Source organism: Taeniopygia guttata, chromosome 3 (genome assembly GCF_048771995.1).
Source record: "Taeniopygia guttata chromosome 3, bTaeGut7.mat, whole genome shotgun sequence".
Lineage (NCBI taxonomy): Eukaryota > Metazoa > Chordata > Aves > Passeriformes > Estrildidae > Taeniopygia > Taeniopygia guttata.
In genome coordinates this window covers 105159856-105186559 of record NC_133027.1, presented here as the reverse complement: position 1 = coordinate 105186559, position 26704 = coordinate 105159856, and the positions used below count along the sequence as shown (strand labels likewise).

Sequence of the window (26704 nt, the reverse complement as noted above, 5' to 3'; positions counted from 1 at the left end):
GTGTGTATTTGAGGGGAACTTTTATTACACTTGATGGTGGAGGGATGTGCCACGCTATTTTCTGTTGCCACCATTTCAGTATTTGCACTTTCTGTTGTAGTGGCAGCAGCCAATCCATAACAGTGTCTTTCTGCTTCCCTCTCTGGAGAGGGGAAAATACACAGAAGACTGTGTATCAATGGTTTTGTCTTCTGGCACCACCATTTTGGTTGTGCAGCAGTAAAAGAAAGCGTTTTTTCCAAAGAGCTGAAAGATCTCTCTAGAACATCTGCCATTGCACACTCATGCACAGACACACACACCCGTGCACAGGCTCTCACTGAGGTGGCTACAATCTGTTTTTAATAGTGGCATTCCTTCTCAAAGTGTCATTTAAAAAAACATCAGCAGTCATGTCATGCATCGGGATGAATTTCTAAATGTAAATGAGATTCTCTCAGTAATTTATTTACATTTGTTTTCAGCACAACAAATGAGACATCACGTAGCTTCATAATTTCCCATGACCGAGTCACCAGCATGAGGTGTGTAATTTACTCTGATTTAAGATGCTTATCTAGAGGTTCTTGCAACAATACCTGGTGGGCTTTTTTATACTACTTTTTGCTGGCTTTTAACCCATCTACTTCACTTCCTTCTCTGTATTTTCAATTTAAAAGAAGTATAAATGTGTCTGGTTCTTGAGGCCTTTTTTCACTAGAGCTCGAAGGGATGGGTTTGTTGCCTTTGTTTAGTATGTTATTTTCCCTGCCATTCCCTTCTCATTTGGTAAAACCATTGAGGGTTTCCAGAATGTATCTCCATTTACATTATGATGATGTGGAAAAAGGAAAGCAATGCTGATTGTGGACATTTCTGATGGCAAATTGTTTGTCCAGAAATTAAACAGTGCAGCGGGAAGCATCCTGCAGCCGTTTGTTCTCCCCTCTTCTCAGCTGAAATAATAAATTTTGGACCTGTTCTTGGCTCTAATACTGATTTTAAGTTTCTGATCTGCCTGTGCTGAAATGATACTTTGCTTGAGATGGGATGTGAATGCCAGTTTTCAAATTATGTGGACACAGTCATGTACTACAAAACTCATTTATTTTAAGCCTGTAGTTGGACCATTTAGATGTCTAACTACTTGCTTAAGTATTTCAGGTAGGTAGATGATTAAAGGTGCAATGTACCATGCATACAATTTTGTACCTCTTATCTTACAGACCTGGTTACAGCTTGAGTAAAAATCAGGGCAATGGCTTTTGCTATTTTACAGGTTATCAGCACAGGAGAACTGAGATACTTTGGTGAAAGTTACTGGTAAGTCCAAAAGTAGTACAAAATGCTGTAGTTTGGGATGTTACCGTCCAAAAATATTGTACATCTTCATGGAGATCTGCAGGATTAACGCTGTGTGGGTGATCTTTTTCTCGCAGGGAGGAAGCATGGCATTTCTTTGTGTTAATTCCTAATGCAAAAATCAGTGTCTTCCTTTAAAATGAATAAGCATATTCCAAAAAGTAATAGATTTGGACTGGTTTTTAATGTGCATTGTACATACTAGGTCCCAGTTGATTTAATTTTGGCCTGCTGGCCATTTCCTTAACATTGCATGGGTCTAGCACCAAATTATGCTGATGGCCTGTCTATCACCAAATTATTTACAGAACTGCGGTTAGATTATAGAAATCTTCCAGACAAGCAGTGCTCTGGGCAAATTATTTCATCAAAGTTATTTTCCATGGTATACTTAAGCAAAAGCTTACAGGAGCAACATTAATCTTTTTTTGGTATGTGATTATGCAGACGTGGTAACAGCCCCTTTTTAGAAATAGCTTCCTACCTGGGAAAACAGAAGGAAACCATGATATGAAAATTAGTTCTCTCTGTGCTATCCTTGGTTTGAAACAAACGTTTTATGTCAGGGAAACACAGGACTGGGACCAGCAGTAGGATGGCCATTTCTGCACACTGTCAGCTCCTTCCAGGTCTTGGGGAATTTTCTTTTTGTAGACTTTTAATTGCACACTCCTCTGAATTTGTAAAATTGGGTTCTGCAGAAGCAGGTCAGCTGGCTTTACTAGTTCTCCGTTACATCCAGGCCCAGTGGTCACTGCCCACTTTTCCAGAGAAGAACATTTGTGTATCTGAAGGCAGTATAGGTATTTTCTGCATTACCCCCATCTAGAAGATCTGAGCTGCGATATGATTATGAAACACACAAAGAGAATATAAATCCTAAAAGCAGCCCTAACTCCCTATTGTAATTGGCATTCTTTCCGACTCTGTTCCAGTGTTTAGAAATATAGTTGGGGTAGAACATCTATATTTGGGTTTATATGTAATGGTCATACCTACTGGTTCACTTGGAAAAATGTTGGCATGGATCACTATGTAAGGACCTTGGATGCAGCATTTATGTTTAGCTCAGTGTTTTTTATCACTGCATATTTTTTTTTAGTATCCCATGTTGCTGTGTTTGCACCGTGAGACAAGAATGCCTTTCCAGCCTCTGCATCGTTGTGTGCTTTTTGTTGAATTAATATAGAAATTCAGGTTTTAAACTGACTTCCGTGAATAAATTCCTCTGGGAAAACAGGTGCTAAAAATCTGTGTTTTTCAGACCTCTCTCTGCCCATGTACTTAGGGTAAGGTTGAGCTGTGTGTAGATGGCAGGCTGGAATGGGACCTCTGTGCTCAGGACCCAGATGTGGAAAACCTTATGTGTGTGAGGAAGGGTGTCAGACTCATGAACTTCAGCATGAGAGCTAAAGATCTTTGCAAGCTGAACATCTGATTTAAGTTGATTTCTCTCTGGTGTTGGGTGGTGGTTGCTGTTATGTGGGGCCACACCTGGGGAACCCCTCTTGGCAGCTCACCCAGGGGGACTCAGAGGCAGCTGGGAGGTGACACTCTGATAACTGGGGTTTCACGGTGTTTTTCGAGGATTTTTTTTTTGTGTTTTGTTTTTTTTTGATTGGCAGGATGTGAATGTATGTGAAAGCTGGATCTCCTTTATTTGTGATCCGCAGCAGATGCAAGTCTGATTAAGAATCCCCTTAATTTACAAATGCTTGTAAAGACAGGAAGTTACTTAAAGCTGGCTTTGTCAACCAAATGGAGGAGCTGTGCTCTTGGGGCCCATTAACAGCAGAGCCAAGATGGCCACTGCTGCACAAATACTGGGAAATAAGTTTCTACAAAACCCTAGAAGCTCCAAATTGTATATCTCACCAGTTCTTTACTCCCCCCGGTTATAATCCATATCTCACTTATTGCTAGAGTCAACAATCTAATGGTAACAAAAAATACAACCTTTTATCATCTATTGATTTTCAGTCTTTAAAAACTGACAATAAGCTATTTTTTGTCCAATTTCTCAATAAATAGGAACATTTATTGGTTTTTCAATTTTATTGTATTACATTAGAATATATTTTACTGCATATAGTGGGTAATGTAGCATTGGGAGAGATGTTTACATTCAGCAAGTAACTTTTGAAACTGCATAGCTCAACTGAGATATGTAAACAAATTTGTAATACTAGTTTAATTTAGATTACAATGCAGAATACTAAGCCTGGAGCTCATTTTTCTATTTATTCCATTATGATCCTCAAACTAATGGAAGAGAATTGCCATGAAAATAATTACAGTAAAGGTGAACATCTACTTTCTTCTCATAAAAAATAATTACAGTAAAGGTGAACATCTACTTTCTTCTCTATCTGAGGAAGAGGGAGGAATTTTGAGGTATAGTAAGCATCATGATATTGGGGTTTATTTCCTGGAAATCCACAGTGACAGTGTTGTATAGGTTGGGCAAGCCATAAATTCTGTCTGTGTGATACTGTGTCAAACGACACAGCACAAACATCATCTTTCTCAGTGACCTCAGTTACCTTCTCTCATCTTGAAAAAGAAGACAAATTATGATGTAATTTAGCTGTAGCAGGACTTGGGATGTAGATCCTGAGTTGCCTCCCCACTGCCACCTGCCTCCACAGCACAAGATCACCTGGTAGGTTTTTTTCCTTTCCAGAGCCTCTCAGGAGGCACTGAAGATCAACAGTTGCTTCTTGCTTACTCTTGTGGTGATAAATGGCAGTTTGATGATATTTTTATCTATGCTATAATACCAGTTTAAGCTTTTTTTTTTTTTTTTAATTAAGAAGCAGTTAATTTTTCTTCTGGTGACGTTCAGTCCGACAGCCAAAGGCAGTAAGCTCTTAGATGTTTCCATTCTAGCACCAAAAAACCTGAGGTGGAGGTGCCTCTGCTGAGGTGAGGATGCACGAAACCAGCTCTGCTTTAAACCAGCTGTGCCACCGTGCCACCAGCGCTGGCCTTTGCTGACCCAAGGGGTTCTCTGGCTTCAAGGCTATCCAAGTGATCATCCTGTCAGGCTTCTCAGGTGAAAACATTCACTGAGGTGATGAAACCTTTTCCTGAACACTCTAAATGGGGAGACAGTTCTGGCTTATGTTTCGAAACTCTTTCACAGTAAGCAAAGAGGGAACCACTGGGGCAAAGCACTTCCTTTTGGGTGTCTTGGGTATGATTTACTGAGGCACAGGCCCTTTCTCATAAGCTGCAGTGGATCTTGCTGTCATCTCTGTCTTACAGGATCTGATGTGCAAGGAGTTAATAGATATCCAGTGACCAAACCTATCTATATTTCTCTTTATATGCAGAAGTGAAGTGGAGCATGTAAAATTGGGAAGCAGAACCAAACCTGGAATTCTCTAACTTTATGACTAGTGTGTGTGTTATTTTCCCATGATCTTTAATTACATTCTGTTCTGGAGGGGGGAGAGGGGGAATGCTAATCTGGTGCACTAACTGGGGGAAAACCAAACTGTTTTACAGCAGGAGTCTCGATGACAGCACACAGCAAATGCAAAATATGACATTCATATGAAAGTGGGCTAAGCAAGACCATAGAAGAGAGGCAAAATGACTGCAGCAAGAGGGATGCAAGTGGTTTAAGGAAATCATGGTTTCTCTATTTATTGAAATAGCACAGCCGACCTTTGAGGTGGTGCTGATACAATGTAGATTTTGTAGAGCAGCACCAAGAGAGATGGCTGTCATAAAGGGAATGTGTGATTGGATTCAGGTTCATGAGAAGCTAGGTCTAGAAGAGTATTGCCCTTCTCTCTTTGAACATATAATATAGTGAGGCATGTCTCATTGCACTGAATGGAAAGATGCTATTTTCAGGACTGCTGTTGCTGTGCTTGCTAATGAATTTCCAAGGGGTGTTTGAGCCTTGGATATTGACTGTAGAGATGCTTGCATTCAGTTGGAAGAGATGTGACTGAACATGAAGCTTAGTTCTGTGTGCATACAATCCTGCTCTCTGTGATTTTCCCTCAAGTTGTATATTCAATATCACTCTGCAATCATAAATAATTTGTAGAAGTCCAGCTGTGACTTAAAGCTTCTCTACAAACAATATCCAGGGTGCAAAGCCATGTGATATCCTTTTTCTTCTTTCACTGACTAAAATAGCCTTTAAAAAACTATTCCCACTTCCAGTCCAAACATTAAAACCAACAAACTGGGTGGATGCTTTTGCTGGGGTGCAGCATAAATGGTCTCTGCCCTGTTTCTTGGTCCTGCTGTCTTCTTCATCCCTTTAGCTGGGAGCTGGGTCACAGCATGCTGATGTGCTCTCCTGCACCACGGAGGCTGAGTTTCTGTGTAGAAGTAAATGTCTTTGCTAAACAGCATGACTTAGCAGCACTATACACTTACTATTTATTTGAGTAAAGGATGAGCAGTCAGTTTAAAAACAACATTCCCAGGGTTGTTCTAGTGTCATGTTTGAAAGGCAATGGAGAGTCTGGCTTAAAGGTATCCTTTGTAAATAAAGGTTTAGGAACAGGTCTTACCTTGAGTCTTTCCCCTCACGTTCATTAGCCTGCTGTTCAAATGTGAGTGGATTTTTTTGGCTTGGTGGATTAGCATGTTCATTGTTCTCTGGGAGGAGAACCTGGGGAAGCTATGATTTGCAAAGGTGTCAGTATAACACCTTTGAGTGGCATGTGAGGGCATCTCTCCTGCTCCCCAGCACTGGTAACCCATGAATAATCATGGAGCCAACGGGGCAGTATGTCTTATACCTCTCAGCATCAGCTGTGACTGGCGTGGATCCCTGGGGTGAGATCAAGGATGAAATGAACTCTTGTGTGCTTGAATGTGTTGATTATGAGCAGATCATCACTCAACACCCATGTTGTTATCACGTTCTGGGCAGTTTACCTCTATCCCCAGGAACAGTTGTACCAGTGAGCTTTAATCTGCATTCCAATTTTAAATTTAACTTCTCTGTGAACCGCTGGAAGAAAATGTTACATTGTGCTTTGAAATAGAAAATAAGTGAAAGGTGGAATGAGAGGGTGTAGAATAATCAAGATGCTTTTTTTTGCCTTTTTGGTAGATGCTAGGAAGGAACAGAAACATACTGTGACTCCTTTCCTCTTGCTCATTGTTTTTTCATCCAGCCTGTTACATACACAGTGGTCCCAATACCTTCAACCATTTCCTCCCAGCTCTGTCACTCAGAAGCCAGACTTCACTCCTTTACCTTTTAGCAGTGCTGTGGCTCGGGGCATTCCCTTGGGACATCCTCTGCACTTGCTACTTCTTATCACTCTCAGCTGGAGAAAGCACACTCACTTGCTATCCAAGCCCAATGGCACACTTAAGCCGTATAAAGGGCACTTGACATCATTTACAGTTTTCATTAGCCTTCTAAAGGAATTTCTCAAAAGGTGCAGTGGCTTTCCTAGCTTTTGAACTCCTCTGGAAGACTGTAATAATTTTGAACCACTAGTCTACCAGTGGCCTATAATTGTTATACAAAACATTGTCCAAACATAACATAACTAATTGCACAATTAAGATTGCTTTTCTCCTCATCATCCCATTCATCATACTCCTCATTCACACCTATAGTCAGCATCTGGCATTAACAAAGGCTCTATTTGTCACATTAATGCATTCCTTTTGTAGTGAAAATGTCTTTTGTATATCTCTTTGATACTTAAGGGTCCTGCTAGCTTGTTCAGTAAGCCTGAAAATAGTGACTTGAAAGCCTTGTAGGGTACATCCCTTTTTCAGATGTTAAATAAGAATGTAATGCAGTGGTACTCCAGGATACAAACAGCAACTCTCACAGCTCAGAAAAGGAACCTGATACAAGTCAGCAAAAGACCCCCCCTTTCTTTAACAACGTTGAGGTAAGTAATACAATGTTTTGCTATTTTTAAAAATCTGAGGCAAATAATGCAGAATAGCTTTTCTTCACAGCGGACATTTCAAGGTCATCAGTCCTGTTAGTCTGACGTAAGGTGCATAATCAGTTCCTTCTGACAGTCCACACCAGAACCGAGCAAACCAAACCAACCTGGAAAGTGCAGGAGGTAGCAGGGAAAAGTCCAAGAATATCTGTGAATCAAAATGCAAGAAATGTCCTGGTACCTTTACCAGTCAGACCTACACAGAAGGTTGTGCTTGAGGGGGTTGAGGGTGTGTTTGCCACTCACATAAGGACAGGGTGGGAGCGGCTTTGATTGGAAGCCTAGGAGGTCTGCAGCACCATAATTCTTCTTAGGAAAAGGAAATGATGTAAGTTTCTACTTCTGGAATCTCTCCCCACTACTCTATAAATTTAAAGAAATAAAACACAAACAGAAAATTGATTTTTGAATGACAGTGAATTATTGTCATTAGAGGAACTGCAGTTTTGTGTCAAGGGAAAAAAAGCTTGGTGTACTATATGCTACACTGTACTATATGCTACTTTCTGAAGCATTACTTAATGTACCAGTCATTGCTGGGAACATGGAGTCCTTTTAATGCTAGTCAGGTAATATGTCATTCTCTCTGTAGAAACTCTGCAGCAGAGACATGAGTTATATACTGATGTAGTTATCAGAAGATCATGTGGTAGCACTAATGTGAGTCACTACAGTGGAGTTTGCCCCGTTTGAAATTTTTACATAATTAAAGTGAGTCATTGTCCAAATTCTGCCAAAGTGCAGATGTCTTTAATTTAACATATGCAGTTCAGCTTGCATGTGCCTTCCATAGGTGAACATCTTTTCCTTTATGCACTACCCTGGGTGAGTTCTGGTCTGGGAGATGCTCCCCTTTGCCATTCAATGTGCAGTGCTCCTACTGAAATCCATAGCCAGCAAAAACATCACACAGACCTCAGATAGTTCTCTCCACTTTGTTTTATGTTCTGCTGGTAATTCTTTAAATACACATAGACAGATCAAAACAAGTGTGTTTTTGTGTCTGTTATAATGAAGGAGATGACCCACATTTCCTGGTGAAATACATTCAGTTGCCTTCTGTGCCTTGTGTCTCTGGAGCAAGGCAAAGGCCAGGGAGAGGATCAAAAAGCTAAGGAAGGTTTCTTTAAGAGAAAGCAACCTAGATGTGCTTTCAGAGATATTGAACTTTTAAAATTATACACTTCAAGATGGTGGATGGCTTAGTACTCAGGGGGAGTTAAACCAGGTTGTTTTAGCAGAGAACAAAGCTACCCTCCATGCAGCTGGCTGAATCATCAGTGTTTCTGAGGATTTTACAAATAATTTGGTTTCTGTGCTGTGAAGAAGACTACTCTGAGTCATTTGGCTGAAAGGGCAGTATCCTTTCTTTCTTTCCCACTTTCCCTCTTTTCCCTCTTTTTCTCTCTTTCTTCGTGTCTTTTTATTTCTCTCCCTCACACTCTTTCTGAGCTGCAAATCTAATTGTTCTCCATCTAATGCTGAAAGATAACAAAAATATGGTTAACTATCACATCCAGATGAAGCTTGTAGTTTTGTTGGGCAGAGAGGAAAGAACAAGCTTATTTAGAAACATTGGGAAATTTTCTGATTAATTAATGAGAGATAGAGAAAATTACTAAGGCTGGTCTGCTAATTTCTGAGTCATTGGGTAAATGCTGTTTTTTCTTATTTGCCAATTCCTCAGTAGGGACATTAAATAATGTTTACTACTTTAAATTCTTTCCCAGGAAGTGAAGGAGGTTGTGATACAGGAGAAACTTGTATATTTGATTTAAAAAGTCAGCTCTTCTTCTGCAGAAGGACTGCAGCCTTATGCAAGAGGGCATCATGCATACTGGTCCATCCAGAGAGGAACCAGCTGAAGGGCCATATGTTTCAAGCACCTTCTGAGAGTCCTGAAAGCTACCTTAGTAATTTATTGATGATGGAGATGAAAATCTTCCTATAGCCTCCCTCCCCATGCTGTCAGTTAATACTGCCAACAAAGAAAGAAAAGTTCCCACACCTTCACCTTCCCTTGCTGCAGAGAAGGGGTTACACAGGTAAGCAGTCCTGTGTGCCAGGCAAATAAACAGTCAGACTCAGGAGCATGTGATTTTTGACACCCTCAGTGTCTTCTCTGTATCTGATATATTTAAGTGTTCTGTCTTCTGTGGTTCATGGTCTCTGAGCTTGTTCTCCTTAACTTTTTTCCCCCTAGTAAAATCTTTATGGCAAAAAACGAAGCTGCATGGATGTGCCAGAATAGTGAGGCACAGTGTCCTAAATGATGTAACTCAGGTTTTGGGAGCAGGATAATTGCAGTAGTGTGATGCTTCTTTTAGAATAATTAGTCTTGCTGAGAACCAGGGTATAAAAGCCTATGCAGAGCACAGTAATGAGGCAGTTACACCATTTCCAGTATTTGTGTGCCCCTGCATTGCACTGCAGATCAGAGCAGGCGTGCCTACAGTGATGGTCAAGGAATGATTTCATCTTTGTAGCCCTGTGCCAGGACTGTGATACAAAATACGTGGGATTCATTCTAAAGGAAAGCAGCACTCATCTTCCATACTAAACCAGGGGGCCTTTGAGATCATTAAGAATAAATTCTACAAAGGAGAGGTTTATGTTTCCGTTCATGGAGCCAAAGTCTGCTCTCATGCCCTGTTACTGCCTGGCACTTGCCCATCCAGGAATGAAATCCGCTTCAGATGCGTGCACTTGCAGATGTTGGGATTTCAATTTCAAAGTACAAACAATTCTAATATTAAAAAGATTATTTCCCCAGTGGGAATGTGGTTTGTATGGGTTTTTTGACTTTTCTGTTTTATCTTTTGATTGTATATGATATCACCTTTAGATCTCTCTATCAATTTGGTTTGTTTTTTTTTTTTATTAGCACGACAGTGGACAAAATGTCAGTAGAAGTTAAAGTGGAAGGAGTCCTCAGAGAGATAAAGGTTGTCTTCCACTTTTCACTATATGGTTGACTCTGCTGCCCTTTTCAGTTAGGGTTTAGTCTGCTGGGGCATTTCTTTGCTTAAGTTAAATTTACTTATCTGTTATATAAATAAGGGATAGCCTTGGCCATTAGGTAAATCTACTGATGGAGGGAAAAGGGATTTTCTAGAGTGCCTGTGTGCATTTCTGAGACATGGAGTTCAAAAACATCTGATAAGGTAACCTTCAGCTGGTTTTCTGCAATGACTTTTGTCAATGAGCCTTAAAAGCATTGATATTTTCAAGCATTATAGCTGAAGAGTACTGCAATGTCCTTGAACTACCCACCAGCCAAAGAATGACATCTCCAAACTCAGCTGGTGAATTCCCATGTACTGTCATATTTATGACTTTTTTTTTTTTGCTTTCTGTCTGGGGCATCCAGCTAGAATTGCCAGGACCTTGGCTCTACCCAGTGTGCAACACTAGACTGGTACCACTCTCAGGTGCTCCCTGGATTTGCTGTTGCCCTCAGAATATTTCCGCCTATATTGTACAGTGAGGATAATCCTTTGTTTAATTTTTTTTTTTTAACATTTTGAAAGGAAAATAGGGGTCTCATTCAGGTCTTTCCATTTCTGCATGATAGTACAGTTGAACAACGTGTACATGTGTTAATTAAACATCCTGTCTTATCACTGTTTTGGTAAGTGTCCTGTAAATTTAATCACTACGACACCTCTGTACACATTACAATCCTTTTAAAGATCTAGAGAAAAATCCTGGTGGATTATTCAAAGCACTAAATCACACAGAATTACAGTAGTTATTAGAGGCATTAAAACCCCTGATAAGAAGCTTTATCATGCATTTTTTGGGAAGCTTAATCTTTATCAGAGATGACTGTAAATAGAAGGGAACAGTAAAAAAACTTGATAAGAGTTTATTTTACAGTACATCAATAATCAGGTACTGTAATTACAGTATAGTTATATATTTATTGCATAGTAAGCAACTGCAGTTTATTAGTTTCCTTGCTTTTCTGTTATTGTAATTACCTGCAAGACCTGACCAAACAAGGGGCCTTATTTTATTTTATTTTCCATTTCCATTAAATATGTTTACACACACACACACACACACACATATTTACATTACATATGACTACTTCAGAGGAGTTGAACCTATTAACATGAAGGAAGAACAGGCAGTGGACATGCTGAAGATCTCTTCCACATGTACATTTATTTAGATTCAGAACTATTAATGAAGGGGATTGGATATTAACTGTGGTTATATTTAGCTATCTAATTTTTCTCCTCTTTTTGGCACTGGAAAAGTTCTTAAACACTTAGATAAACCTCTCAGTTACAGACCTACTCAGTGTGTGGGTGTTTATATTATATCTGTACATTATTTACCTCTGTACATCCACCTCTGAATATAGATTAGATTAAGTCTCTGTTAATTGTTCTTAGGCTGTGTATGCATGCCTGTATTTATTTATTTCCAGGAGTAACCCTGAAATGTTCTGTCATTTTGGGGTGTAGGCTAAGTGAAGATAGCCAGTTAGGTGTGATTTCTAATTTAGTGCTGCTTACCATGTTAAAGGTTCTAGTTAATTCAAGAGTTACTGTGAAGCTGGCAGAAGAAATGTTCATGTTGGAATTCAGACTTTTCTTGATAAGAAGTGATGAAGGTGTAATTCAAAAGGCAGCCCATGAGTGGTATGGAGTGACGTGTGCTCCTCATGCCTCTGGCAGGAGCGCAGCCATACCTCTAAACACAGATTTGGGCAGCACAGCCCAAATAAGCTACAGAGGATTGGGTGAAAGTCCAAAGCAAAAACAAGGAGGGTGATAAGAGAGCGAGGAAATGTGGCCTGTCAGGAAATGCTGAAGATATTGGGGTGCTTGGCTAGAAAAAGAGCTCAATGAGGGACAACATGGCAAAGGGCAGTAAGAACACAAAAGGCTGTGGGAAAAGGTCAGTAATTTATTCTCCTTGGTGAGAAATGGGAGGGTATGGGATGTAATTGGTTCAACAGGACCAAACAAAATTCACATTAGGTATTAGTAATGACCTTCTAAAGCAGATAAAATTTAGGATGTTATGGAATTTCAGCTGTTGGAAATTTTTTGGAAACATGCATAAATGGTCCTTCCTGGTGGCACACAGGGGGACAAAGGGCATCAAGACATCTTAACAACACTCCTAACCCAGTTTTCTGTGCCTTGAACCATCTGTTTAAGAATCATGGTTTTGAGAAGGTGGTGTGTTCCCAGTTTGCTTGCCAGTGGATCAAAATCAAAACAGGTGAATTGCTCATCTGAAATGAAACTTCTATCCAGTAAAAAGCCTTGGAAAGAATCAGCACGCACATGTGTCTGGTAAACTACTGAAACTTCATATCTATTCAGATCTGAGGGCAGATGCTGCACTAGCTAAAGCTGATGGCTAAAACTTCCCCTGACAGTAGTGGAACCAATGTTAATTTATACCATAAAATCCCTATTTTGCTGATTGTTTTCAACTAGTGATTGCACATGACAGGCATAGTTTATACTTCTTAATAATAAACTAGACAGTAAGATATATTTAAAGTCTAGTAGCAAGTGTCAATATATACTTAAACTGTTCTTATTTTCCTTTTCTCATCGTTTTGATGGAGTAAAATTTCAGGTAATATATTTTCTATCCAGTACTTGTTGATTGGGGGACTCCATGTTTAATTTTCAGGTGAAATAAGTCAGATTTTTTTTTTCCTAGTGTGATACAACTCTGAGATAACAGTATAACTTTTACTGTTATTCTGATATTTTTCTAGAACATATTTTGGATTTATTTCTGTAGTGTCTGGCATTTGTAGTAAACAGGGAGAGGCAATGTACGAGTGTGAGAATGGTTTGCTTGCTCTACCAAAAATTCTTCCTGCAGATGATGATGGCTCTGGTATGTTAGACTGGATTTATACAATTCAGTACAGAGGTACAGGTAATTGTGTGGGTTTTTTCTCCTTGTTTTTTTAACATATGACTGATGGATAAGTACTGAATTTCCAGCTTTCTACCTGTACTACAAAATGTCCATGCCCTTCTCCATATGGAAAGTACATTGCATTAAGGAATGCTGTGCAGCTTCCAAATGCTTTCCCTGTGGGAAATGCTTCAAATTGAGATTTTTGAAAATCATCATAACATCCTTTTAAGTACAGGTGATCCTCATGGACCCTTTCCCACTTAGCCCACCTTGCTTCCAATAGTGTGCAAAATACCAGGCTGATGGGTAACATGGAAATGCTGCACTAGCAGGACAGAAAGGTTCAAGTCTTACTTGGGAGGTCTGATTTGGAGGTTGTTGGTTCCTTTGCAGGTATTTAACAGGAAACATGAATAAAAAGATGCTGAGGTTGCTGTTTATGGCTGAGGCCACTTGCATACAGTCCACCGAGTGTGTTTACAGTGTTCATAGTACTGCTGTGGGGTTTTGTCTCCATTTCAGAGAGAAAGGGGTCTCCAGTGGTTTTCTGAACACAGAAAACAAAGGACTTTCTAAATTTCTTTTTAGGCTTATGCTATTTCTAATGCTAAGAATACAGTTTTTGAAAATTTTGTTTTATTTTGGTAAACATTCTTTCTACAGAGGCACTTTAGAGAGGAAAGAATTGGATTATTTAAAGGAGGGGAATTAATTGTGTCACTTCTATAGGCATTAGGCAAATTGCCTCACTTATAGTTAAGAGGTAGCATGGGAGTATTTAAGTATAGGGTACCTGCAATGCACTTTATGATAGTCTTAGCTTATGACCTTATATCATTTTATTTCTCTATTAAAGCAAGACATTCCTCACAGAGGCTGGGGTTGTGCACAGTGCTGTAGTTAGCACCTCATGTCCTGATGGCTGTGTGGTGCACCGTGATGAAGCAGGGAAGGGGGTGTGGAGTGCTCGAGAAGTTTGTATGGGAATCCAGGAAATAAAAGATGATATCTGATATGTGGTAGGGTGGGAGTTGTGTAAATGAGATGTGAAAATGTCTAACTCATAATTACATGTTATGTGTTTTACCCATAAACCTGTTTTAAATGGATACGGCAGATGCCACAGTTAAGAGAGTGGCTTAAAAAGTCATTGTGGGCTACCCAAAAATACTAGACCAAGTCCCTGACTCCAGAGGTAGTAAAAACCCTCACAGGTCAGTCCACTGATGATGCTCAGCATTTATGTGTGAATTTGGCATTTCACAGAGGGGTACTCAGATCTTGAGGAACAGACTGTGCTGACTTGGAGCATCCCCCTGCCTTGGGGAGAAGGGAGAGTGACTGATGAAAGATACTGTTTCTGAGTTTTATTTTACATGAAACAAGTTGTCACAAGAGGTACAGAAGAATGCCTCTGGACACAAGCAGCACTGGGTTGTTTTCTGCATGAGAACAAATGCTGACCCTGATGGTGAGTGCTCCCTGTAGCCTGACACTGGGTATTGCTGCTCAGGGACTTAGGCAGAGGGAGTTTATGGCTCCCTGGTAGGTTTTGGGGCACATTGCATGTTACATTGTCCAGTCTTTTGCAGAGGGACAAATGGGGTTGTGAGGAGAGATGCAGCTCTAAGATTATGTGGACTTTCAAGTCAGAATTGAAAAACATACTGTGTATAAACATATTCAGGGTTGGGGAACAGCCAGATTCTCAAGCTTACTGCACAGGGCTCTGAGTTCAATAATTATATTACTGCTGAAAGCTTAGATACTGTAATGCTTACAGTCCAAATGTCTCACTCTTAAATAGTGAAATGGTAGTTGAGGTTTTTTTTTTTGTTTTTTGGGGTTTTTTTTCCCCAATTACTTCAGTGGGAAATGCTGTAAATTTGGCATAATTACCATAGAAGGTAATAACTTTAGGTATGACCCCTAGAACAACTGAGAAGTGGGTGATAATTTGTGTATCAAATATCAAATCTTAAAGCATCAGACAAACTTGTAAAGTGTTTCCTACCACTCTCTGTATTCCAAACCTTTTACAGTTGCACTTTGAGCTGAGTGTAGCTGGAGGAACAACAGGGAGGATCTTAGCACAGCCTTTAATGTTCACAGATAAATGGCAAAAAAAAAAGGAACACAGTTTAAATGTTCCTATGTGTGATTAAAAACTTACACATTCCTTTGTTTTTCCTCGTGCAGCCAAGTTATAGTGAAAGGAATATACCTGCTTAGGCACCCAGAGTTTCTTCCAGGAAGGTCAGCTCCCGGAAATGAAATGGAAAAATAAATTAGGTAAGAGTAATGGCTGAGAATAAAAATGAAATTTATAGCTAAATGACAGAAGTAAGATCTCAACTCAACGTAGGAGATTTTTTTTTTTTTTTTTTTTTTTTTTTTTCAGTGCAGCACTGAATGAGCAGTAAGTTTTTAAGTTACCACAGCAGGGGAAATCATCTAAATACATAGATAGAATAAAACAGGTTTCATTTTCTTCTCTCAATGGTAGCTGTTCTGTGGTTTGTGTCATTAAAACTGTTTAGAAGCATTGTTTACACAAAAATCACATTATTCTGCCACGACTGACGTAGCCAGTGATGTAAATGTGCTGCTCAGGGGCTGTTCCTCAGGGAGGCAGAGCACACAGGGCTCTCTGAGCATCTCGGGCTGGCCTGCAGCTCCTGGTGCCAGGATTTTGGGACCGGCTGCCTTCGTGTTGAGCTCTCTGAGCTCCTTCACTGGAAACGAGAGTTGGTACTCAAGGAGAAAGGACCTTGTTTGAGAGCTGCAGTGCAGGGTAAATCTCCCTTTTCCTTAGCAAAGCATTGCATACTCTCTGTTCTGAAAAGAGGTGCACTTCTGTGAGTTGTAGTCGGGAGGTTGGCTGGCAGGATGGAGGATACAGGAACAAATTAACCCAATCTCTGCATTTAGCAGCAATGTTAATATTTTCCCAGGCAGTGTTTACAATGTATGTCTGTTTGGGGTTTTTAAAGTGACATTAAACTACCTTCAGGGTATGTCTCTTCCAAAATCCATTGCAGACAGAGAGGAGGGATGCTCTGACAGGAGCTGGCGGCAGCAGGATGGGCTGACTGCATGCTCGACACCAGCAATGAGGGCTGCTCTGAGTTAAGACATCAGGGAAGGACTTTGTGCAGGAAAATAATGAAAACACTGTCAGGGTGAGACTATATGCAGAAAGGAAAAACTTATTTCCTTAAGAGGCACAATCATGCTTTGTTAAAGGAGCATTGTAAGGAAACAAATAGGATTTTAAAAAACTGCTTCTCACAGAAGCAATAGAAAAGGAACTTCTCATAGGAAAGGAATGGTAACTGAATTATTTTTGTGCTATAAAAGCATTCCAGTGTTGTGCTTGCAGCCTGTGAGGAAGAGAGAAAGAAAGTGAAACTAACTGGGAAAAGCTGAAAGCGCTTCACTGCATAGACTGTGAACAATGAGAGATTAACAAAATAATTAAATCAGTTAACAGTGCATTAGATAACTTCATAAGTGTTTACTTTAACAAAGGAAATATTTGTTCCTGTGTGTATGAATGCAGCCTTTATTTTCATCAGTTTTAGTCTACTTTGCTTCTAATGGCAGTGAGTTTTCAGCAGAGACAGCCCAGCAAGACTCCTGGTTGTTACATGTTTAGCTGGAGATTTTTAGCAGATCTAAGTGTAAAGGTATTGAAGCAGAATGTATCCTGTAATTCTGCATTTAATTTCTAACTTTTAAATATTTTCTGGTTCTGAGCAAAGGTTCTGTAGTCATTCTTCTGCCAAGCATGGTTAGCATTAAACCTAGACCATGCATTATGCCTCTGGACTAGGGGATGCAGATTTGCTACTTAAAACTTGTTTTTTTTCTCTCTGCCAACTGTTTTGTTCTGACTGTCTGTTGTCCCAATGATCTGAGTAATCTTCTTCCTTCAAGCAGCTCTTAAGTATCCATGTTTTCATGAGGAAATGTGTAATTCATTCCCTCCTACAGTCCAGGGCAAGGGGAATGGGAGATGATTTGGGACAGTGCGTTGGGGAAGACAGCAAGATAAATAGCATAGCACTCATGCAGGAGGGAGAGGAAAAGTCCTAATCCAGGGCTGTCCTTTGAGAGACGGTGGGGTTTGGGAGGAGAATGTGCCCAGCAGAACGTGCCAGAGAAGCACTGTCCCCAGCATGTCCTTCTATGCCACATGTAGCCACGAGGAGCAGAAGGCACCAGCATCTTCCCACAGCCGTGGCCATTCTCTCTGTAGCATTTGGTGACTGTCACAGTTTACTGTGGCACAGGTAAAGATCAATTGGCCCTGAGTTTTGATTTGTGTGGTTGAGACTCATTTGATTGAAGGAGATGTGATTTTGAGATGAAATGGCAGAAGTGGAGGTATGTGAGAGCCAGCATATAAACCGGTATAAATTGGATCCCATTTGGGACTCTTGCATGGTCTCAGTGCCCAGGGATGACTTAGGCTCTAACACCCCTTGGCAAAGTGGGAAGAGAGGTGTGTGATTCTCACTTTGGAGGCAAATACTTTCTTCAGTGTCCATGTGCCAGCTGCATCAACTCAGAACACTGTAAGGAGCTCCATTAAGTTCTATTGGGTCCATAATCTGCACATTAAGAAAAATTTACATGATAGATGGAGCTGTTAAAATCTAATTGGGTAATCAAAAATTAGTTAATGTGCCAAAATATGTATTTAGCTGATAAACTCTAATGGTTCCAAAGGGTTCTAGTATTAATAGAAGGCATGCATGCACGCTAAAGAGTTGAGAGTAAGATATTGCTCTTGTTACACGCATTTCAAATAAAGATCCCAAAGCACTTGACAGATATTAAATCACTTATTGATTTGATTTTTCCAAAATATGTCCATCCAAGGCTCCGGGGGAATATATGTTAACAATAATGTCAAAATTGCGCATAAGTAATAAATTATAATTTTCCCCACTTCCCAAGTCTATCAAGTGCAATAATCACTCCTGCCCTTAAACCCAGTTAAAACCTCTCCAGGCTGGGTCTTCCTTAATTGGACCATATTAGGTCCCCGTGATATACTGTATCCACTTGAGTGACAAATAAGTTGAATCCCAGTGAAATGATTGGGTTTGAAAAGGGTTAGAGGTGAAGTAAATGGCAGAGTCAGTAGAAGAACACGTCGTTGCTGGTTACTTCTCCTTAACGCTGCAGAGTAACCAGCACAGCATTTGTGTACTCACAGAGCCAGAAGGATGTTCCAGCATTCTGCAAATAGCTTCCTTACCTATTCGTTCAAATTTCATTCTATTTTACATGGAGGACATTTATAAGAATTTTAAAATAACTCTTCTGCTTAATCTTTCCAAAGAGTGCTAATGTATTATTAATAGCATGCCACTCCCACATTATAATGGCATGTGGTTCTGTGTTTGTACAGCATCTAGTGTAATAAGAACCTCATCCAAGAGACTTTTGTAGGCTCTTCTACAGTTCAAACAGATAATGACAGCTTTATTTTAATATGGAATAAGGTTATCCTTGTTTTATGAAGAAAATGGAGGCAGAAAGATAACACCTGTCATAGAAGTAGAACTATACTGCAGGCTGAGATGTTTCTTTGCTGCTCTGTCTAGTAGACCACAGCACAGAGGCATTCCTAAAACTTGCACCCGTTAAACATGATTTTTGGTTTTTTGATACACAATGTGCCTTTATTTCTGTATGGGATTTATAACAGTAACTGTCTTGGGTGTATCAGACCTATTGTGCTCTAAAAAAGCCTCCAGAGGCTTAAAAGTGCCAGGCAGCCAAAGTTCCTTCTGTTCAACTAGGCACACCTTTGATGGGGGAAAAAGAACATGTCCAATAAAACTCAAGCTTAGGGTAACCTAATCCTGTCTCCATACCATGTAAATATTTAAAGAGAAAATACAACAACCACATTGTTGAATTTCCTACTTTGGATGAGTGTCACATTTTTAATGACAGCTGAATAGTTTTGTATTTTATTTATGTGGTATCATTTGTTTGCTGGGGAATATGAATTGAATGGTTTCCTTGCCTCTGAATTTGAAATTGTATTTTCCCCGATATCAGTAGTTGAAGGATGTTACCACATAAATAAATAAATAAGCCAAGTGTTGTGATTGTTTGCTGTCTAATATACATAGATCCAAAAGTATACTGAAATGCTGTTTGAAACAGATGACTCAATGCCACGCTTTCTGACATCTGCCTAGAATGAGAGAGGCAAAAAAAAAAACCCTCACAGAGAGGGAAAAACCAGAAACAGTCACCTGGTTTTTTGGGAAAGCTCTGGCCTGAGAAAGGAGCTAAAAGAGAAAAAAAAAAAAAAAAGTGGGGAATAATGAATTCATCAAGCTGAAAATGCACAGGCCAATGGAGCGCTTAGATTTCAATAGAAGGCAAATGGAAAGAGAGCCCCCATTACTGCTGAGATGCAGCGACACGGCTGCACTAATCGCTTGGTCATGCTTGGGAGACACTAAGTCATCATGGGCCATGACATGGGGAGAACAGGCGCCAGGGTTTGTTGTAAGAAAAAATTGTTTATTTAACATCCACAACCAGCATCATCCTCTCCTTTACCTTGCATCCCTGTGCCCAGATCCATCCCTCTCTGCCGGGGAAGCACGTGCCAGGCGGCATGGCTGGGCTGCCACAGAGCAGGCCTGGGCAGCTGAGAATAAGAAGGGAATGTTTTTGGTAGGGTGTGACCACAGATTTGTCCTGCAGTGGGGATTAATGTCTCACCAAACTTGTCACCCCTTTAAACAAAATTTTTAGTACTTGCTTCAAAATTCATATAAGTGCTGAGATTACTTTTATGTGAGATATGCCCCCTCTCCTAAAAACCAAAAGCGCCTTGGCTGTTATTTGGACAACTGGCCATTTCTGTTTGAACAAAAGGTAGGATGCTGAACCAAGTGATGTTGGGCTGAGAAAACAATACTTTCTGGGGAATTGTTTTGGTAATATTGAGGAGAGCCTCCTCAGAGGCCAATCTTTCAAGGCAGGTAAGCTTTGGCACAGTTGTGCTCCTTGAATAATGCAGTGCATAAAAGGAGTGCAGTGTTGGTGCAGGAGCTTGCAAGTGCTGGGCTCTATTCTTGGCTCTTGCCACAGACTTCCTATGTGCTGAGGAACACATCTTTTAGATTGTGCTTTCCCTTTTTTTTTCTTTTTTTGGATAGAATTTCCTTGCATTTTAAATCTGTGGGGAATTAAATGGAACGGACATTTAGATTCACTTCCCTCACTCCCTCAGTAATAGATGAAATGGGGAGGATATAGAATCATGTTTAAAAGATCAAATCAATGTACTTATTTTGTAAGCAGAAACTAAAGGGAACAAGCTGTTGGTCTCTTTAAAAAATACACAACTGCTTTTTTTCCCCCCAGCCTCCCTCTGAGATAAATCAAAATCCGTCTGTGAAAGATTAATTGAGGAGTCCATATCTCACAAAAATGCAGGCAATGACTGCAAAAAAAAAGGACACAGTATTGACTAATAAAACTGTCTAGCTATACAAACCTTTAAAATTAAGAAATTGCCCATCTACATATTTTTTCTGCTACATATCTTAATTAGCTCCACAAAAACCACTGCCTACTTCCACTTTCCCATTAATTAGTCCCATGCTACTGTGAAGTGAGCACTGAAAAAACAGCCATTCTTAGTTCCTTGTGTAACAGCACAGGACATTACCTTCATTCTGACCAGAGGAGAAGGGCAGACACTCTATGAGAGCAGAGCTGTCTTGTAACATTCCTGAATTAATTTACAGATTTGCATTATATCTGTAAAAAAGAGAATTTAATGTTCTGAACACACACACATACATTTTCACACAAAATTAGTTAATCTAGAGTACTGAACTGTGATCTGCTCTAGGGTGTTCCTCTACAATAAAACTAATATTAGGGAAAGAAAGAGACTAGGAGACCAAAGTTAATAAAAAAAATCACATGTATTTAAGGCAGAAATAAAGAACTGAGAATTCCTTGTTTTATTCTTTCTCTGGTTCAAAAGGAGAAATAATAATGAAGAAAGAAACACTAAGTTGAGTTCTACCTACTCCTGAAGAAACCCCCCAAAATTCCTTGAGTTAAAAATGAATCCGGATAGCTATAGCAGATTCATCTGCAAAATTATCATTGTTCCTCTGGTCCTTACTCAGATAAGTTCTATTTTTGATAAGGCATATGTGTGAGCTTGTTAACTGAACCCATAATTAATGGACTTCTAAGATCATAAGGCCCAAATGGCTTAAAATTACAATATCTTGAGGGTGCTGACCTGCGCAAGCAGTGGTTTACAATCACTCGTGGTTTTGGCCTTTCTGAGGGGCCAGGTAACAACTGTAGTTTGGATATTCTCCAGTCAGGTGAAAACTGTCTAATCTGGTGTCAAAAATTCTGTTAGTACTGGCTTTAGTTTTATTCTTTGCAAACCATCAAGTTGTTGGATTAAGCTGAAATTGATGGACTCATCTACTACCTTAGAGTTTTCCAGCACCAGGAGACCACAGACCACCTTGTGGGGCAGTCTGCAGTCAGAACAGAGCAGTTTGGAGGGGCTGGAAATGTAGGGATTTATGGCACAGTATCAAAGTGCAGGTAGGTAACCCTGGCCGTACCCACCCTCCAGAAAAATGTGATCCTGCCTGTGCACTGAGTTTCCACAAATTTAACATTAAGATGTCAGTTATTCAGCATCTCTCTAGTGAATTAAAGTTCAGCCTGAGGATTTATCTGTTGTTTCATCTCGGTGAGACAGAAATGATTGAGTTTAGGCCAGGCATAGCTAATTTATCTTAATACAGATGAAGCCTGTATACCATCATCAAGTAAAGATCATGTTTCTCATCATGATACCTGAGAGTCTTTAGCTCTCTATCATGAGAACTTGCAGTTCCTCACTTTAAAAAGAATAATTACAGAATTCAGTATGCCAATTTTATCTGATTAAATAAAAGCATTTAAGCTTTTCACCCATAGTTTGTTGAGCTTATTTTATGTAAGACCAAAGTTGGGTAAAGAGATAGGTCATTCAAAGAAGACTGTGTGGCATAGTATGAAGGTTGTTTTTCAGGTTCATAAAGTGATCTGATTTCATTTTGAGTTCCCAATTGATGTTTGTTTTTATTTAAAATGTCTGTAAGGGTAACTGTTCAGAATGTACTATCCAAGATAATAGCATTAACTGGCATGGCTGCAAAATCAATAATAGTAACAAAAATATACCTCTACTGATTAAGAGTGACATAAAATAAATTTGTTAACTGAAATGGATGTAGTCAACAGTTTAAACACGTGTCTTAAATATTGCAATGCAATTCATGGTTTTTATTTTAACTTTTAGCTAATTTTTTAAAAGAACCTTTGAAAATATGTGTTGCATTTTTCTCCTTATAAAAAGACAAGGCGAACTGAGATAGAAGAGCATTTCAGTTCTTCTAATAGAGCTCCCACCTGAAAAACTAAACTTGATAACAAAACTGTAGTGTACTTCACCTAGAGAAAGTAATTGAAGTTGGTAATTTATAAACTATAAACTAGCTTTGAAGGACAGGTCTTTGTCATCAGGCTTCATGAGAAACAGCAGAGCAGAAATAAAAATAGATCATTGACCAAAAATATCCTTTTCCAGCTGGGTCATTTAAAGAACTGTCCTTTTTTTTTTTTTTTTTCTTAGGCATAAATACAGCTGATTCCAAAACTACCCCAAAAGGGGTCTAACTCTAGAGGTCAAATACTCTGGAGGGTTTTGTTGTTGCTTGCTTGCTTTGGATTTATTTTATTTTTTTTAGAGCAGGAATGGTTATGGGGAGAAAGAAGTGTGATCTGCAAAAATGTAAAGCCTGGAATAGGATCTTTGAGTCACATATACAAGCATGCATCCACTAAGCTGTGATCAGGGCCTGTCACTTTCAAACCCAGTAGATGCACCTTCTTGAAGTCTTCTCTGCACTGACTCATGGGTTTTGGATTTGGCACATAAATCCAGATGTGTGGGCCACATATGCATTAACTTACTAAAGGTAATTATTAGTGTCTGTCACATAACAAAGAGCTGAATGGGAGCGCCTTGGGCACTGAATATAGCATCATCATAAAGACACAGGTCAACAATATGGCAAGCTGATTTTTACCTCATTTTGAGGGGAAAATGAAGAGACTTGGCCATTAATTTAGAGTTCTTGAGCTGTTTGGAGATACTGCAGTTGAGATGAGATTCTCATATATCAGGGGCATTTATATCTATATATACAATTGAAAGCAATGAAAATGCTTTGTTTTTGTAGATTTATTTTCTGTTTTTCATTTAGCTGTGAGGATAAGACAGGTAAGAAGTACAATGACCCCATGTGGGTAGAGAGGGCACTGAGGAAGTGATTTTCACTGTGCAAGGACAGGAGGTTGCCAGGAGTTTAGCTACGAGGATGGTGTGCAGGTACACGTGGCACAATGTCCTTGTGCCTCAGCATGCCAGAAGAAGGCTGAGGAGCAGAAGAATGAGCAGCATGCTCAGTGGCAGGCCTGCAGCAGGAGTCCACCAGCCACCCCATGAATGTGAGTGGCAAAAAGCAGGGGCTGCAGGAGAGGGTCCCCGTGGATGTGCACACGGCATGTGCTGCCGTGCCTCTCTGAACAAGGCACCTGTGCCTGCTGCAGTTCCGTGGAGATTTGCTCCATCCAAGGGAAGCCCAACAAGACCTGACTAAAGTCATGCAATGCAGCATAAACACTCTGACATTTGGGGAAGTCAGATCTTCATCTTCTGTGAACAGCTTTTGCTCCAGTGGGGGCTGTTTGTTCACACCAGCTACTTGTTCTGGCTACCAAATTAAATGAAAGTTCTGTGAAACTTTGCTTGTGTCTCCTTCATGCAGTGGAATTTCACAGGAAAGACACATCTGGAAGACTACTACAGATGCTTGAGACGTGTATAAAATGTTTATTCATTCTATCTCTTAAAATTATTTTAACACATAGACACATCTTGGAGCACAGATATAAAACTGAGTATTGATGAGACAAAAAAATTATGAAGATTCTAGTTCAGGACTATCAGAGATAATGATACCTAAACACCTTAACCTCAAACTCATTAGTCTCACATATCTCAATCAATATGGATTCTCTCAGAAATCAATTTTCAGCAGCAAATATGATTGTTAAATAATTCACAAGTTACAGGCCTTCAGGCAAGAAGAGGTTAGAGAAGCAGAAGGAAGTGGTGATCTTGACCTGAGATGTGATTTCAATTAAATGAGGAGAGCATCTGTAAAACACAGTTTTATGTTCAAGGTGTCAAACTGTTTAAAGAAAAGGGGATTACAGATGTAAATTGGAGTCTAAAGTATTTAAAACACATTCTTATTTTTCATATATTAGTAGAAAGAATTGATCAGCAAGGAATGTGCCACTTTTAGGCATCCTAGCCAATGCTACTGGCATAATTCTTTTGTTTATTTGCTTTTGCTTTTCACCAGTCTTTATTTCACAGCTAATTTATTATGCAGTCTCAGTGGAAGGCAGAAGTGGTAAAAAACTTCTGGAGATTCTCTCAGATCTTTGAATATTTCCGATCAAAGGCATAGGAATTTGTGCTTATCATAAATTTTACTTTCTCATGTATGCTTGATTCCATACTCATATTTTTATATTTACCATTAGGTGAGTGACGGTTCTTAACAGAAACATTATTTTAGGGATGGAAAGATCATCTTGGTGGGATGGTACTACCACTTCAGCACTTTTCGCAGGGCCTTATCATGACTGCTGCAGCTCATGGAAAGATTTGTATTGATCTGCTGAATCTTGGATCTGGCTCTAATTATGCTTGTGTAAATTTGGAGTTACATCACTGAAGTTAATGGTATAATAACTATATTAGATTAATTCAAATATTCATATTCAGGCGCTGAATTAGCCTGATTTGTAGTTTAGTTGTGATGTCCATAGAAGCAAGTTGTAGTTTTAACACAATTTAGAAATCATAATTTAATTAAAAATATTTACTAACCTAATTATTTCTATACCAGACATCTCTTTGAAGTAATTATAATGATACATTTTAATCTGATGTTATCTGTATTCTGCCAGGGATTTTTCAATGGGCATAATTTGGATAAATATCAAGCACTCCAAATGCATTTGAATTCAGCCCAGGTCAATAATGGTATTACTGTCTGAAGGCCCTCGATGGGTTTAGTCAGATGAGCTGGTGAGCTTATTCCAGTTTTGACAGCACTTAGATGCTCTGATGTCAGATACCAGCATCACAATTCAAGTAGGTGGAAGAATTGCTGTGAAAAGATACCTTTAGGGAAGCGCACCTGAGGCTTTTGTACAAAAACCTAAATTCATTTGTAGTCTTTGGAGTGATCTGAGCTGAGGTTTGGGGTAAACATGCATGAGACAAAATTTCAGTCCCACATATGTTTTTATTTTCTTTCCAAAGCACCCCACACTTCATGGTTGGCTGTCAGCCTTTCACCTGCACGAAGTTTCAGTTACATCCAAAGAAAGAGAAGAAAAAAAAAATCCCAACAATGAACCTTTCCCTTCAGGTCTTAGAAATGCTGTATAAGTTCACCATCTCTAAGATCGTTCAAGACATGAAAAAACATTACTTTTAAAAATTCTTCTACTGTCTCTTAAATTTTTTTCAGCCCTTTTCTCTGTTAGCAAGTGCATGAAAGAGTAAAGGGCTCTGGTTTTCTCTGCTGTGGAAAATGATTGAATTGTGGGCAGAAGTGAAAGGCAGCTCCTGAGAAGAGGGACAACACTAAGGAAGATCATAGGGATAGTTTTGTTATGGAGTGATGGCAGTGAAGGCTCGATCCTCTTTTCTGTGTCAGATTACTGTGAAAACAGTAAGTTTGTGTCCATGAATAGGGTCATGGTCTGAGCTCATGTCCAGGAAAGTAAAAGAGGGATCAGGAAGAGCATTGATGTTTACTGCTATGGAATTACAGCCAACCACCTAAAAGGGATTTCAGTCAAAAATGGGCTAAAGTGAAGTGGAAAAGGTATAACATATCCTTATTTTACTCTTCGTTTCTGTGTTGTGGCTTTGTGTTGAAAGAACTTTGTTTTTAAAAATACATTTTGCAATGTGATTAGTGGTGAATGTCAGTGAAATTTATTGTACTGTTAAAATCCTATTGGGTCTTTGTTTATGAAATGTATTTTCCTGCATTTGAGGTTTAGGGAGGCTTGATAATGAGGCTGTGAAGATTCATGGCCCCTTTTCTGCAGCTTAATTTAGGCTCTATATCAAATATGTAAAAGAACATTATATCTTCCTGCAGCCTGTGTGTGTGATACATTTTGTATTATTTCCCTGCCAATGTTATTTCTTTTACAAATGCAGAGATGGAAAATGGTGACAAACTGACAAGCTTTGCTTTCTGTTATTTTCTGGGATAGGAAGAGTAAATTTGAAAGCTGCTGTGGTTATAAGTTTTATTAAGGTGAGACACATACCCATGGTC

At 39.4% G+C, this 26704-nt stretch overlaps 1 protein-coding gene across 19 annotated transcripts in view; it reads left to right on the top strand.

Annotated features, from left to right (window-relative positions):
* Nucleotides 1–26704, top strand: part of ESRRG (estrogen related receptor gamma) — a 391934-nt gene that overhangs the window by 61008 nt on the left and 304222 nt on the right. For 2 of the 19 annotated variants that reach the window (XM_072927569.1, XM_030269129.4), the window contains exons 3-4: nt 465–524; nt 1259–1302. The exons of 15 other annotated variants lie outside the window; for them this stretch is intronic. Coding sequence is in view for 1 of the 4 variants with exons in the window: in XM_072927558.1 (XP_072783659.1) it covers nt 1259–1302 (44 nt within the window). In the remaining 3 variants the exon portion in view is untranslated. Of the gene's footprint in view, nt 1–464; nt 525–1258; nt 1303–15967; nt 15988–26704 lie in introns of those variants that run through there. 2 more of the 19 variants (XM_072927558.1, XM_072927577.1) reach the window with 2 other exon arrangements.